This window comes from Melanotaenia boesemani, chromosome 23, assembly GCF_017639745.1.
Source record: "Melanotaenia boesemani isolate fMelBoe1 chromosome 23, fMelBoe1.pri, whole genome shotgun sequence".
Classification (NCBI taxonomy): Eukaryota; Metazoa; Chordata; class Actinopteri; order Atheriniformes; family Melanotaeniidae; genus Melanotaenia; species Melanotaenia boesemani.
Genome location: NC_055704.1, coordinates 22639245 through 22655216, shown reverse-complemented (window position 1 = coordinate 22655216; position 15972 = coordinate 22639245). Strand labels below are relative to the sequence as shown.

At 38.2% G+C, this 15972-nt stretch overlaps 1 protein-coding gene across 1 annotated transcript in view; it reads right to left on the bottom strand.

Annotated features, from left to right (window-relative positions):
- Positions 1 to 843, bottom strand: part of sema3aa (sema domain, immunoglobulin domain (Ig), short basic domain, secreted, (semaphorin) 3Aa) — a 33567-nt gene extending 32724 nt beyond the window's left edge. The window contains exon 1 of the mRNA XM_041977453.1: positions 269 to 843. Coding sequence (XP_041833387.1) covers positions 269 to 374 — 106 coding nt within the window. The 5' untranslated portion in view covers positions 375 to 843. The remainder of the gene's footprint in view (positions 1 to 268) is intronic.
- Positions 844 to 15972: the final 15129 nt, after the last annotated feature.

Below are 15972 nucleotides of genomic sequence, written 5' to 3'. Positions count from 1 at the left end.
AGGAGCTAGTTAATGGGGAGAGGATGTTAAGAAAAGAGTAGAGTTAGATGCTGACCAACAGAGAAGAGTGGAAGAAACACAGAGGCAGAAATAGACTCAGTGAGATAAAGGAGGAAGAAAGGATTCTCAATACGACAAAGAATGGATAAAAAGAAAAGCATAGAAAAGCACCCATGGGCAAGAAAAATAAACTAGACTGGTTTAAAAGCACCGGCTACCAGAGTAACTCTATATAACCTGGAGTCAGGGAGACAGAGAATGGACTTACCCTTGTATGACAGCCTTAGTCTGGGGACGTTGTGCTTGGGCTCAACTCCTCTTCCCGGCTGCACCGCCCCGCACAGCAGCACTACAATCCCAAGCAGGTAATCCATGGTGCTGGAGTGCTGCTGACTGGTCTCCAGACCAGGGGGCACTCACAGCCCGAACCTGAGATGAGTGTCCTCAGCTGAGGTACACCGAGCCTGGAGAGTCCCTCCACACAAACCCTGAATGTAGACGTTCCAGAGAGAAGAAGGGAAATCCTGGTTGTGCTCCCCAGAACAGACTGCAGACAGCTGGGGGAGTTCTGTAGTGTGAAGTCGGTGGAAAGGTGTCGCTCACATGGCTCCCCGTGTGGAGGTCCAGGCTATATAGTCCCTTATCTGTCCTCCCCCAGGTGAAGGCTCAGCAGTGCCTAAGCTTGGTGCGACTGTGATGAGATGTAGAGGCTGTGTAAAGGTGAATCAGAGCACTTACCCACTACAGCAAGGCTATCCTTTTCTTAGATAAATTTTTTTATCTCTTTCTGTCCTCTGGCTTCTTCCCTTTGAGCAGACACTCACAGCAACACTAATCCTTATGTGCAGCTCCACCAGACTGCGAGAGAGCTACACCATCCACAGGAAGGGAGGGGAGGGAGAGCAGCTGAGAGAGAGAGAGGGAGTGAGGGAGTGCTGGAGAGTGGGGGAGTATGACTTGAGAGCAGTGATAAAGCCAGTGAAGTGGATAGGAAGTATTGTGAATGGTTTGGATTTATAGTGTTAACTGTTCCGCATCGGTTTCCCCCATTTCTTTTCTTTTTTTTGGTCATCATTTCTTTCCTTTTATTCTCCCTTATCCCAACAAAATGATTTCCCTGTCTCTTTCAGTAATTCTGCCACTTTCTACCTCTGGAAATGTAATTTTGGTCTCATCTTTGACTCTTGATATCACCTCGTTTCACCAATAGAGGTCAAAGTAAGCTGCTACTGATGATTAGGAGAACAGCTGAATCAACATCCTGAAGTGAAAATTACTCATAAATCTAATGAAGGAGTTTTTAGATCTATCAGAAATCCATGAATCACGTTTTTGTAAAGGAATCACTCCATTGCTGCTGCCACTGTTTTTCCTTCTTACTCCTTTATGAAATGTATGGGAAAGTTCCCTCGCCCACATAATCACAGGAATGTGATCAACACAGCTGAAAGACTATTTCCTTTGGCCTGATTTCTCATTTTTGATAATTGGTTATAGAAATCTGGATGTGTGACCTTTTGTGTAATCCATGGAGTGCATAGCGACCACAGAGCCAGTCTTTTATAAAGTTTCAAGTTAAGGACATTAGTGTCACAGGACAACTTCTCGTCAACTAGATACTTCCAATTAAAAGTATACCCATTTGTACTAGCCACTTATTTCTAATAGGGCTGTAATTTACAGACCCTTTATAAGTTGGATAGTTTTCCAAAGAGCAGCAAACACTTTATTTTTATTTATTTGTTTTATTTATTTATTTATTTTTAACATATAATTTGATTATTCATTTCAACCTTTTTTTCACAAACAGAAAGACATTCATGGTCTTCACTGAACATTTCTATTATATATATATAGCCTATAATAATATAATAATATATCTATAATATATAAGTAACAGTTTTTAAGAAGATACAATCAGCAGTTTAATTGGTGACAGGTAAGGGTGTCAGCATTGGGTATAAAAGAAGCAGCCACTGAGTATTTCCAAACAAGGATGGAGCTCATCATTTCTCACTTCATGCCAAACATTTATAAAAATATATCTCACACAGAGGTTACAACTAACTACAAAAAAATCAGGGAGTTTGGGGAAATCTTCAAAGATGGATGCCAGCAGATGAACGTGACACTGGGTCCTCAGGTTGCACTGCATAAAAACCTGGTATCCCACTGTGATGATCTCAGTAAAGCCACATGAGCTCAGGAAAACCTTGGGAAACTATTTTGTGCCAGCACAGTTTGCTACTGCATACAGAATTGTAATCTGAAACTGTATTATGGGAAGAGGAAGGCGTATATTGTCTCTGCATAGAAACATTCCTTCTGAACTAAGATCTTGGGGAATAAGTTAATTTCAGACCAACAGAAAGACAGTGGACACTGCATCAAATTGTAGATTTGATTATATTTTCTGTATGTAAAAAGAAGTTGGTATGGAAAGACACTAAAAATAATTTTCTTATTCTGAGACTATTGAATAAAGTTTTAAAGAAATTAACAAACTTAAAGAAAACTTCCCAATTTTTTCTGAAAATGGGGTTCTCAGCTGTTAACTGTTTTTATAGGATATGTGAAGGTAACATTATAGACTAATTAATCAATAGGAAACTTTTTAAAAAAAAAAAAAGAAATAAGAAGTAAGGTTGTTGTTGTTCCATAATTAATACTAAACCAAAAAAGGATGATGGAAATAATTAAACTGAAAAACTGGTGTGTTTTTTCTACAATTCGGTGTAGTTTTTTTTTTTTTTTTTAATTCCACATTCTTGCCTTTTTCGGCAATATCACACTCATTAAGGTTATTTTATGCTCAAAGTTACATCCACATATGGACAGAACCTTCTGTGCCTTCTGTGTTCATTTGGTGCATATTTCAGTACATTTTCAGAGAGCTTTCAGTTGCAAACCAACAAACACAAACAGAGCAGTACCACCAGAAATCGTGATGGCAGTGTTGCACAGTATAGCTCACGTGCAACCAGTGAAAGCAACAAATAAGAAGAAACTGCAATGTTAATTAATGGCTAATTAATGAGTATTATCATTAAATCTTCCACATTTGCCAGGTTTGTGATGGTATATTGCTATAGAAACTGACAGTAAACTCTGAACTCTCTACTGCCCTCTAATGGAAGTATGGCCTAACATAAACCATGTATTGGTATGTGAGCAGTGACACCTGAAATGGACGTGTATATTTACACATTTAAAGTGAGCACAAATAAGCCCTTAGACTCATTGCATTACTGATTAAAAGTTTGTCTTTGCAGAGTAGAATTATAGTTAACATTTATTAAGATAAAAGACTAATTTTACTTTCTAATTGTTATATAATAATATAATAACACTTTAATAGTATCTGTTTTTCATGCAAGTTGGTTTTATCCTTTTCTTACTCATCAAGGGTTTGAATCTGGCTTGCAATCTCCCCATACCCAATGTTTGTTACAGTCACGTTTAACTTTAAAATCTTTCCTATTTCTAACAGCCATATCAAAGTTTGCCTGAAATTTATATAAGAATTAGCTTAACCAAAATTAGCTTCACAACACAGATAGTTTTCACTCAGTTTGACTTATGCTACTAAGATTGTAAATGGCACCATATTTTCCTAACATTTATTCTTATCCATTTATTTCACAGAATTAAAAGGTTGGTACAGTGAAAGTAATTTCCTCACATAAAACATTTTTCTTGAGTGTGTAGATGAACCCATGCTGGTAGTTATCCTGCATGGTCTGACATGGATCCTGTCCCTGGTAAAGTCATTCAAATCAGCAAGGCAGACCAAAAACAACCCCCTCTTCTTAACCTCAGTGAGCCCCTGCAGGTGCTGGTGTGTGTGTGTGTGTGTTTGTGTGTGTGTGTGTGTGTGTTTGTGTGTGTGTGTGTGTGTGTGCTTCCTCTGAAGGGTGACATAGCAGTGCTGAGGTGATAAAAGCTTTGATAAACAGGATAAACAGGAGTGCTGATGTGTCAACTCACACACACCTCAGGGTACTACAGGAAAACAGCCTGAGAACGGGCCGGTATAGTGAGCATGGGGAGTTTGTGTGTATGATATGAAGGTACCCATATAGTCCAGCACTTCCACCCACACTGTGTGTTTTGGAAACATAGTCAATGCATCATAAAGTGTATCTGATTTCGCGTTCTGTGTGTATTTGTCTGATGCATACGTGTGTAGCCCACCTATTTTTAGAATGTTTAAAATGCTAATAAAACATTTTAATCATTAAGGATGCTGCACTGTTTTGTTGTTGTTATTGTTAGGGTTTCAATCCTCATTTTGCATTACTAAAAGTAACATAATATTTAAGTAACACACAAATGTTAAATCCTGAAATCTGGAAATGTAATGTCACTATTAAAGTTAAATATGTTCAAGATCTTTTTTTATTACTATTGTTTGTATTTCTTGAAACAAATATGATTGAAACATTTTATTAGCAATCAGTTCAGAATTTAATGGTACTTCTGGAAATATCTAAAACCCCTTCTTTGGTCTCTCAGTATATTGCCCAAACTGTTTATTATTGATGATCGGATGTTTCTACTGAATTATTACCAACAATTTGATTGTGTCTGACTCCATTTTGCCTCAAACTTTAGGGTTTGAGATGCTCTGGCTCACTTTTTTTTTTTACAGCTAGCTGGTTCATCAAACAGTTTATATTTCAGTGGATGTCAGGATTTAACTTTGAGATCAATAAAGTAAAAATGATCTAAAAAAGTTTCATATAGTTGCAATTTTCTGTCATGCTGATAGAACTGATTGATTGATTATAGCTCTTCCATGTGTTGAAGCTGCTCTGGCTGAATCTTCATGTGGTCATCTGCCTGTGCCTATTCATCCCATTGTGTTCACTTCCCCATGCGAGCCGTCCCTAGCATTGTATCTCATCACCCTTTTAGTGTAAACAGCCTTTTTAGCTGTTTACCCAAAACAAAAAGAGGTGTGGACAGACGCATGAAAGCACCGTCTCACTCAGCCCATCTCCATCAACCTTTTGTCTCTTTCCTCTGCCCTGATGCAGGACCCTCCTTCCATTTATCTGCATTAGCCCATCCAACAGCAGCCTCTCTACCTGCATCGATCCTCACCGGTGGAGTGAGATGTGTTTGAGCACGCCTTTACGAGTTGCCCTTCAGGGAGTGCAGCAACAGCCCGGCCTATCGTTGCCGATCTATTTCCGACACCCCCTGGCACCTCGGTAGCAGTAACATCCCTGAGTAATGATGACTTAATAAATGGTGACACACTGTTGGCAGTGGAATGAGACACCCATTGACAAGGGGCTTCCAGAGGCTTTCAGCGCCTGGTGGTAAAAATAGAGGGGGACATGAGACACCCTGCTTATGAGGACGTAGCGAATGAGGGGGACAGGCGTCAGGCAGGTCTGGGTGTGTGGCCTGTGTCAATGTGCTGTTACTGATACGCTGGCGTATCTTCATCCTGTGCGCTGTTAATGTTCTGTGTGTGCGTTGGAGAAAATGATTACTGTAACCTGACCCCTGATGTCTGTTTTACACAGAACATCGGAAATGTTCCACCCTGGATTTCGCACACATCGCCCTTTGACCTTGTTTAGCCCACACCTCCAGACCACCCAGCTCATATCCTAACTGACCCCATGTTCCTGAGGCCATTGCCACTGGGAATCCTGCAAAAAACCTGTCTCTATAAGTGATGCATGAAGTTCAAGGTAGGAAAAACCATCATTTCCTTGACACTGTGGGAGTTCCTCTTCCTACTCACTTCCTATTCCTGAACACAGCATCCTATTGCATGGTAACGGGGGTCACAAAGCAGCCACTTAGTCAGCAAAGCAAACAAAAAGTTCAGAAACGACAGGAAAAGGGACAAAGGAAGAGCAGTAGCAAGTTGTGGGAGTTATGACAGAGCAGCATTTACTTATGACAAAATATCGACCAAGGCCCTAACCCTGATCAACTGACAAGAAAAAGAAAGATACTGGGTTGGGAGTGGTGTAATGTTGTCATATATATGGACATGCACATGGGAGTGGGAAGGAGTAGGGGCAAAACACAGGGTGAGAGAAAAAAAATGTAAAATATTTCCACAAACTACTGATATATCGCAAAAAGCAGGAAAAATGGAGTATAATTTAAGGAGATTAAGATACAAGTCTGGACTTTTCAAGAAGGGTTACTTTTTAAATAATTGGTGGCACAATCAGTATATCACATATACATATTTACCTGAACATGTAGGCATAAGAAAGGGACAGAAAATTCCTGCAAATAGTCTTGTCAGAGTATACAATGAGCCATATGTAACACTTATAAAGCAAGAAAGTATGTCTCTTTGACCACTTTATGTCAAAGATCATTTGTTTCTCAGATAAAAAGACACCTGGAGTGTAAGAGGAATAAGGTATGGTAGTTGTTTGACATGCTGACCTCATTCTAAGTCTTCACAAATGCAAAAGATATAAAGTCAGGCCTCTTACAGCATGTTATCATCAGTCCAGTCAAGTGTTGACACCTGTTTCTGCTCTTGCATGCTCGTTTTGCCCTACATTTGCTCTTCAAACAAAGTGGTGGTTTCATTAAAAGTCCATTCTCAAGCTCATTAGCAATGCTTTCGTTAAAGAGGAGGTTTCCCTCCATTTCATCACTTCTCAAAAGGTCAGAGGTCAGCCTCCAGGTTTACAATGGGGGTCACACAACCTCATCATGTGCGTGACGGAGCTTTGGTAATCTCTTACAAAGCCCTCCACCTATATATACAGAACCACGGTTCCATGCATGCACATCCAGTTTCCACATCCACTCAAGAAGAGGACAGGAATGAGAGAGTAAATAAACAAAAGTGGAACCACATTACACCATGGGAAAGAAAACAGTGCAGAGCTTGTAACATCTGTTGCACTGAGGGTTGAATGAAAGGAAGTTGTTGGGTGTATTTATTCATTGCTGACGCTCTTCCATCCATCTTCTGCTCATGTAAATCTCCTGTGGAGGCCAACCTCTCACAGATGTGTCTACCTTTTTTCAACTGATGACGGTGGTATGCAGCAGATCAGGTCCCATTTACAGGAAGAAAGGGAACTTCCCTGAAACGTTGCACTGATTCATAAAAACTGCATTATTTCCCGCAAACATTTGATGATGACGGGGGCAGAGGAGCTGTTTACGTGACGTTTACTGACATTAGCACTTATTGAGCAACAATTTAACCACGTCAGAAGTAAATAGTAATTGGCTTTATACATGAAAGCAGCCAGACAAAAAATAAGCTGTAACAGAGGAATAAATGAGTCACTTTCAACTGTGAGATAAAAGATCTCTATCTTAATTCCACAGGAAGCTCATCATGAAGCATCAGTGATGTGGAAAGGACCAAAAGGGGTAGTGGACTAATCCAAGACAAAAGATTCCTTTAAATTGTATGTATATGCAAATGCTAAACACACCATTTGTGAATGAGAGTTTGTTGGGGGAGGACTTAAATCTGCAGTCAGGCAGAAACAACAGTGAGAAGCTCATTATTCCTTCTATACGGTTAAACCAGGGAGCTAGCAGCCTCTTTAAAACTCCCTCACCCCTTCTTTGCAACTACTAAATCAAAGTAAATGGGACCTCTGGCAGATCTCTCAAAGAGCATTAGCTTCTGTGCTAGGTTACTTAAATTAAAGAGTAGCCAAATACCTGGAAATAATGATGCCCACACCATAACAGATTAAGTTTGAAGAGATCATTGTCACTCTTTGAAAGTCTTTCTGGAGTTTCTTTCATTAAAATATAAAAAAAGAAAAAGAAATGCTTATATTGTTAAATCTGGAATTTGAAACTCAGTTTAACATAGCAGGCCATCTATGCAAACATGGGATAAGGCCTCAGCAGTCGGTTTAACTGACAACACTCAGATAAAGGTACATTTTCCGTTCTCATCACTGCTCCATTCAGACATACTGACAACTGTGACGAAAACGTTACGACACATGCAGTATTTTGACATGGCTTCCTGCAACATGTCTGAGTTATCCCTGCAATTCAAATTAGCATGATGGGTTGTGGTTGCTTAAAACATGGTGAAAGCAGTAAAAAATATCGCCTACATGTTGAGACTTGTTGAGACAGGCCACATGTGCAGCAGTAATGAGTGTAGCTGTTGTCTGCTTTAAAAAAACATCAATTCACCTGGTTTAATGTCTCCACTTTCACCTCTTTTTTTTTTTTTTTTTTCCCATTGTGTGTTTGTAGCAGAGAGGAGAGGCTGCAGCCTGCAAAATTAACAATAAGAAGAAAAATAGCATTATAGTATTAAACATTACCATTAGCATTTATTTATTTATTTCTAAAATGATGTATCCTGCATCATTCAGACATATAATGTGCCAAATCAGGAAAAGACCAGCCACTGCTACTTATGTATACCTGTCCATGTAGGCAACAGCAAGCAGTTTAGGGTTGTTATAAATGTTGGAGAGTCTGATGAGTAAGATGACTGTAGCAGCTGTTACTGAAAAGCTTGATGTATTTTGATGCTGTCAGATTGATGGACACAATCATGTGAAAGAATGACTGTATGACCAGCTGATGTTTGGTCTATTTGCTTAAAAACGTATCCAAGCTTTCTTTTTAAATACAACATTTTTTCTTTCGTTCGTTCTTATAATTAACTTTATGGTAAAATACAAATAATAAGATAAGACATCCTAGACTTCATGACCATCACAACTGAAATAACTCTAATTTTAAACATAACCTAATTCCAGCCCTGACTCTAAGCCTTAAACTGAAAATGAATAAATAAAAAAAATTATTTTATACTGTCAAAATCTACTGTCCCCATGTTTACATGAAGTCCCCATAAGTTGGTGTGCAGTAATGTGTGTCCCCATCATGTATGACAATCAAGTCACACAAATACAAAAAGACCATTTCTTATGAAAATTTTCACAGGATTTGGATTTTTTTTTTTTTTTTTTCTAAAGCCTAACAGGGACTGAAATGCTTGCAAAAGCTGTCAGCTTGAAAATATGAATGGAAAAAGTATTTCAGCTTGCATCTTTCTTCTGCAAACAGCATGACCAAACAGATGCCCGAACACACCACAAGTCTGGAATGCTTTCACCCCCCACAAATCATATTTCATACATATCAAGTTTGGAATCAACATCTATACCAACTTACATCTTCTTCATCCATAAACAGCTTTTATATCTATGTCTGTGTTACTGGATCCGAGAATGTGACTGTGACCACGAATAAGATCTGTTTTTCTAGCCACTCCATAAATTTTCTCCTGTCAGGAAAAAGTCCTCTCAGTATTTCCTCTCTCTACATCTGCAGGGCTGACAGGGCAGGAACAGTGACACAGCACTCCATCGCGCTCTTCTATTAAATATTTACACGCTTGTGAAACATATAAAACTAACCGCCAGTGCTGGCATTACTGTGCAGCAGAGGAGTCAGATTTAATATGGCTCGCATTCACTTCCAAGAATATGTGTTAAATAAGGAGAGCTGGTGCGAGATACACTGACAGAGATACCAATACTGCTGAGAGAATGTGTGAAAGTTGGACGGAAATGATTTTTTATGGTTTTTGTGACAAACCGAGGCATAACACCCCTTATGAGGATGTTCCACTAATATATTATTTTAAAAAATTATATTAAAAAAATTAGCTGAGGAATTTGTGGCTTCGATGACGTCTCTTCCTCTATCATTAACGTGGTTTTATTTTTAAACCGAACCGTAATTTAAAATGCAGTGACTGAGCCTCTGTGGATTTCACGTCAATCCTGTTTATCTTTTAGGGCTGGTAGATGCGCTTTAGTCATAATCTAATTATTTCTCAGTGTTGTCTAGCACTGTGTGACAAATTAATATTTAATTTCCAGCAATAACACAGCACCGACAAAGTTTAATTCAGTTAAATGTAAGCCCTCAAGATAAATGGATGTTCTGTGCATGAATTATGCATAAACATCCATCAAATAATCTTTAGCTGCTTCCTTTCACTCAGAACACATTTTTTTACACAATTTCTTTTTTCCTCAAAGTGAAAGTATTTTAAGTCCTGCTATTCTAGAATGAATAATTATTACAGTAAATATTTAATTTTTATGCCAATTACCAGGGAATGGGAATAAAGTTGCATTTCACATGTGTTTCCTGTTGCAGCAGGGAAACCTCTAAAACCTGCAGGACAGTTGGTGATCTTGCATTAAATTGCAACATATCAGCCCTCCTCTCTACATTTAGGGGAAAAAATGCTATGAACTGTATTTCAAATGTCTCAGTGGGTCTAGATGGATTTTGGTTCAGAGTAAAAACTTTTGGATAAGTTATGTTCAGAACATATTTACTAATCTGGATAAATTTCTATGTTCTTCTACAGGTTTTCTAAATTCAGTAAGGGAAAAAAATCTGTCCAGAGATTGTTTCAGTTTAAGCTAAAGATCAGTGCTGTTACTAAATGCTGGTAGATAAAGGGGGAATATTGATTTTAAATTCCTTGGATATTATAATGGAGTCTACTAAGCAGAGAAGACGGAAGATTATCTTCACACCTAAAAGTGACTTGAGACTTGACTTGGAAAAAAAACTGGCGAACATCTCTGCTGATTATTGACAAGAAAGGGGATATCTCAGTTATCTTTAGGAGCAGCATCCCACCTTATGAAGGTTACAAATTTGTTGTGTACAAAGCAGAAGTTGCCTCTAGTTGTACATAATTGGAAGGTGGAAAATATTTATTAAAAATCAAATATTTAATACCAGCAGGCCTGCATGAGTGGTGGGTTCTTGATCCTGGCTGATGCATTCAGACTGAAAATAAAAGTTGATTCAGAACCTGTAAAGTCAGTTCCCAGTTGGAACCAAATGGTTCTTCTTTGTAAACTGTGACATTATTACTGGGCAAATGCTGTGTTTACCTGAGCTCCGGACCAAATAATCAATAAGATAAAGCTTGTTTTAGTTCGGTCAATTCATACTCTAAAAGAAGCTTTCAGATAACCAGGGTGCAGAATTCTCCTTGTGCAGCAGCCACAAATGAAGAAGAAACTGACCGACCACTGCCTTCCACCCCTGTGTCTTTTACAAATGAAAATGGCATAGAATAGAAATACTTTACTAATCCCTCCGGAGAGCCCTCAGGGAAATTTGGGACTACATGACTAAAGTGTTTTCAAACAATTAGAGTGAGCTGCCATTTTGCTTTTGCAATTACCTTCATTAAAAAAAATTCCTCCCACTTTGGTTCTTGTTAAACTGAAGTGAACGTGGGCTAGTTTGAGACTCCAGAATGGAACTGGAGCCAGAACCAAAACTGTCTGTCTGAAAGCACTAACAATGTTCACGGCTTTTGGCTTGATGTTTATGTTTGCCAACCACCAGGAAAGACCCAAAAATACTTCACTATTGTAAGTAAGTAAGTGTGTTACTGAGACTCAGGGCTAATGTACTATAAATATGAGAATCATGAAGAGTCGAAGAAAACAACCACTAAAACATTCTGTGTGGATCGCCTTTATTAAATGGAAAAGAAACCTGCCAGTTAAAACTAGCATATTTTTATTTTTTATTCAATCTTTATTTGACCAGGAAAGTCCTATTGAGAAAATTAAAAACCTCTTTTCCAAGGGAGCCCTGGCCAAGAGTTGGTAAAAATTCAAACAAACAACATAAATATAAAACAGGTCATGAAAAACAATAGCAAGTTACTGAGGTAGTCTGATGCTTTCAGCATGGTTTTGAAGGCATTTAAGGGTAATAACTGTAAATTTCCAGCCTTTCTGCAACATGTGCCAAGCGAAAGGAGCTGTGTGAACAAAGGCTCTTCCCAAGCTCTGTGAGGGCAAAAGCAATAGAGAGCAACAACTTTTGATTTGATCGTAAAGAGTACAAATCAACACTTTTCTGTGTGATTAAAGCACAAATGTGTGGAGGCAGTAGTCCAAGCATAGCCTTGTAAATAAATGTGTACCAATGACCTCCTATTGGCCAGAGAATGCCATATAAGTCAAAACAATTTGAGATTTTAAAGCAAAGCATCTAAAAATCAGCTTCATCACCAAATAAAGCTCAATGTTAGACATAAAGATATCAGCAGTTTTGTAAAAGTGAATGTTTTCAAAAATTGATGGAAAGTGTTGAGCCTTTCTATAAAGTCCCATTGAAGAAGCACCGTGAAAAAAGGACTAGAAATAAACTATTTGATAATACTGTAGGTGAGCTTTGCACTCATTAAGCAAGTGTAAAGCAGGCATCTCATCACAGATTCACAGACAGCGCTCACAACAGGGTCGTATGTAACTGTCACGTTAATAAGTATTTGAGTGGAAGATGCAGAGCTTTTCTGCAGGGCAAAGCCTGAGCTGCACACTGCTGAATACATTATTTCCACAGCTACTAAACACAATAGAATAGAAGATAGCAGAATTGTAAAAGGTTTTATTGTCAAGCGAGTTTGCATGAAACTCAACAGTAGCCAAATACAACAGCAAATATATAAATATAGGCAGGAGGGTATTTGAACGGGTAAATTTCAGAGAATTTGAAAAGTATGTTTTCTTGAAATGTCTACCCCGAGTAGTTAAATGAGCTGTTTTTTTTCCAGGAGCAAGTCCTTTTTGATCATGTCCATGTGATTCTAGGAAAGGTTCTCTGAAAGTAATATTATTTTCACTAACTTGCTGAATATCTCTGTTTAATATAATAGATGAGCTGTAGTATGTGAGCCACTCAGTCACCACATATCAGTATTTCTCCACTGTGATTTGCTCCAGCTGTGTGAACAGACCAACACTTCCACGCCCGAAAAAAAAGCTTACTGTGTTTTATCAAGAAGATAAAACTCCTCAGTCACGCAACACTCTTAAGTCTTTTAAGTTTTTTTTTACCTTTCATTACTTAGAACTTTATTTTTCCTAAAGATAGAAATCACACCTAAATAGTTATGGCTTCTTGTTTTTGACCTTTTAACCATAATTATCTTTTTTCCCCAAAATTTATTTATTGTCTCAGTCTTCTTTCAAAACCATTAGCACAATATTATCAGTTCAAAGTTATTAGGCCTCATAAAGCAACCTTGGGAAACTTCAGACAACCTTTGTGCCCCTGTCTGTGTGTGGGGGGAAATGGTTCTTGTCTGTCACCTTTAACTTTTTTACAAGACCTTGTGTCACAAAACCCTGAGAACAAAACTGCCATGCACTCTCCATTCAGACAAAGTCCACCTACTCTGCTGGCTTTACAGCATTCATATAGGGCCCTGGGTGAATACAAACCATCTGTGTAAACATAGACTTCTGACAGGTCTGTATGGTGAACGATGAGTCCCACCTGTACAAAAGTAGAATACCTCAAAAAAGGTCCTAAGAAGTGGTTCTTTTAAAAATCACACACATGAACTCATGCAGACTCCGGCTTTATACCTAGGAGAGGTCGTTCCCTGATGAAACTGATGACTGAAATGACTCACTCCATTTGGACAGGGGATAATTGAAGGACAAGCAGCCATGTTAATGAATGATATACCCTGCCATCTCATCTCTCTCTAGTGCAATCAGCCACTCACGAACTGATACTTCACATTCACTGTCCCTTAGACACCTTGTAAATCAAGTGTAATTGACAGACAGAAGTGATGAAATGCAAAGCGGTGCAGCTAAATGACTCATCATCAAAGCAGCTCCATTTAAATCTCCTAGGTGACCAATTATCTTTCACACTCGCTTGGCGAATATCACAGACTTACTCCTAACACCAAACTCTTGGCGGTGCACTGTAATGCAAAAGTAAGTTCGACATGAAGTCATAAAAGTGCAGTTTGGGGAGTAAAAACTCTTCGGTACAGCAACAGTTTATTGCGGGATTTTGGAATCCAGCTGGCATGGCTCTCTATGCACATCCAGCTCTTTCATTTGTACTGCCATAAGTTTAAAGGCTTGGTCATAATCGACAACTCATCCTGGAATTAGAGAAGGAAAAGAACCTTGCAGTGAATAAAATAAATGAACAAATGAACAAACAAATTTATTTCTAACGAACAAAACAAAAAACTATATTAAAAAAAGAAAAAACAGAATAATAATAATCATATTGCACTATCAAATCATAATATAAAGTTTGAAAAAGGAGAATTGAGCATGCAGTGTCAATGTGCTTCACAAATAAGTGCTGAAGGAAAAGTATAAATTTAGCTATGTTCTGCATTTTTAGGACCCCTAAAAAGAATTTTTGTAAATGCTTTGTAAACCCTGTTTAAATCATAAACTCTGGAACTGAGCAGAAACAGAAAAAAACAAAAGCCAGTCAAATTTGCTTTGTTATCTGGTATCGATCACTAAAGTTATGGTTTCGTATACCTTGAAGCGAAGCAAAATTTCTAAAATGTTGTTGCCCAAAATAACTTATTCCTTTGAGTCCTTTGTCTGTTCTTTCAAGCCCATGCTCAAAATATTGCATACCCATAATGAAATGAATATATTTCTGCAACCATAAGGTCTATGTAATTACTTTTGAAGCTGTGAGTTTTTAACCCTGCTTTCTGTCTGTTGACCTGATGCTGATATTCATCACATATTGTTCCTTCTGTGTTCAGAAGGAAGCAGCTTCACAGCTTTAAATTCATCCCGCTGACTTTTTACCTTTTAGTTAGTAAATTGTGTAATGTGTTTCCGGATTTCTTGAGCTTCTCACTGAATTTGTGCAGTAACCACAGAAGAAAAACTGCAACGCTATGCTGTAACCCTACGCTCGAGAGCGAGAGCTTATCTCACGAGCTGCAGCTATGCCGGCACTACCGTACGCTAGGTCTGAGCAGATCAATCCAAATATCGATAGTATCAATACCGAAGCTAGTATCCGTGTTGGTCGATACCAGCGTGATGAGATCAATAATTTTCTTACAGAGTGTTTTGGGGCAAAAAGCCAAAGAATATGAATGAGAGCCAACCAATAGTAGCTTTTGCTTTTGTTTAGCTAGCTCTCAGACAATTGTATCATAATCTTGGATTATGATAATAAAGATTAATAATTAAAGGTATCAAATGAAATTTGATGAAATACTTGCCCTGGATTTACTTGGTAGGATTTTGATACCAAAATGGGCAGTACTGCCCAGCCCTGCCGTATGCAGAAGCCACGCAAGTAAAAATCCAGCTTTACAAGGAATGTGTTCATGTAATACTGTGAAACCATGTGTAAAACAGACTGTGTCAGAGACCACAAGTAAAAAACAGTCTGATGCCAGTGTGTTGCAGTGTAAATATAAATGATATAATGTTCTCTTGAACCACTATGATATTTGTTATGTTTGAGTTGTTTTAGATAATGAATATGTTGCTCTTCTGGTTGGCTTAGCTCCCCCATCAGAATCCCCCCACTTGTTTCTCCAAAACTAAGAGCTCTCTGAATGCTGTCTCCTAAATTCAGACACTGACTACTCAAAAGTTTGATACAAGCCTTTCAACAAGCTGGAACCTGGTATTTGAGCATTACAGTATGTACAGTTTTGATTTATACAAAAAAAAAAATGTTCTTTTAAAAGACTCATTACCATCTGCAAGAAATATTTTTCCCACAGGTAAAAAAAAAAAAAAAAAAAAAAAAGTTACTATTAGTCTCATCACTCATCATCATGCAGACTCAATCATTTAAGATATTAAAGAATCCCTTTCCTCAGCTGCTTCCCCTGACAGACTGCAGAGCCTTTCTGTTCCAAGGCTAAACTCGGACTATTAAACAGATGGACAGACGGATTCAAGCACTGTCTTCAGGGTGATTAAGTTTCATTATGGCAAATGAAACACCCCATTACTCTTTACTGTCTTATAATAAATGTCTTTAAGGAATGCTTTAGAAAAAAAGAGATAGTCCAGAGATTGGAAAAATGACCGCAATGACTTTTGAGGCTTCGACTGATCGAAGAAAACCAGAAAGACATGAAGGATGTCAGAATGAGGAGAAAAGGAATATAAATGTCAG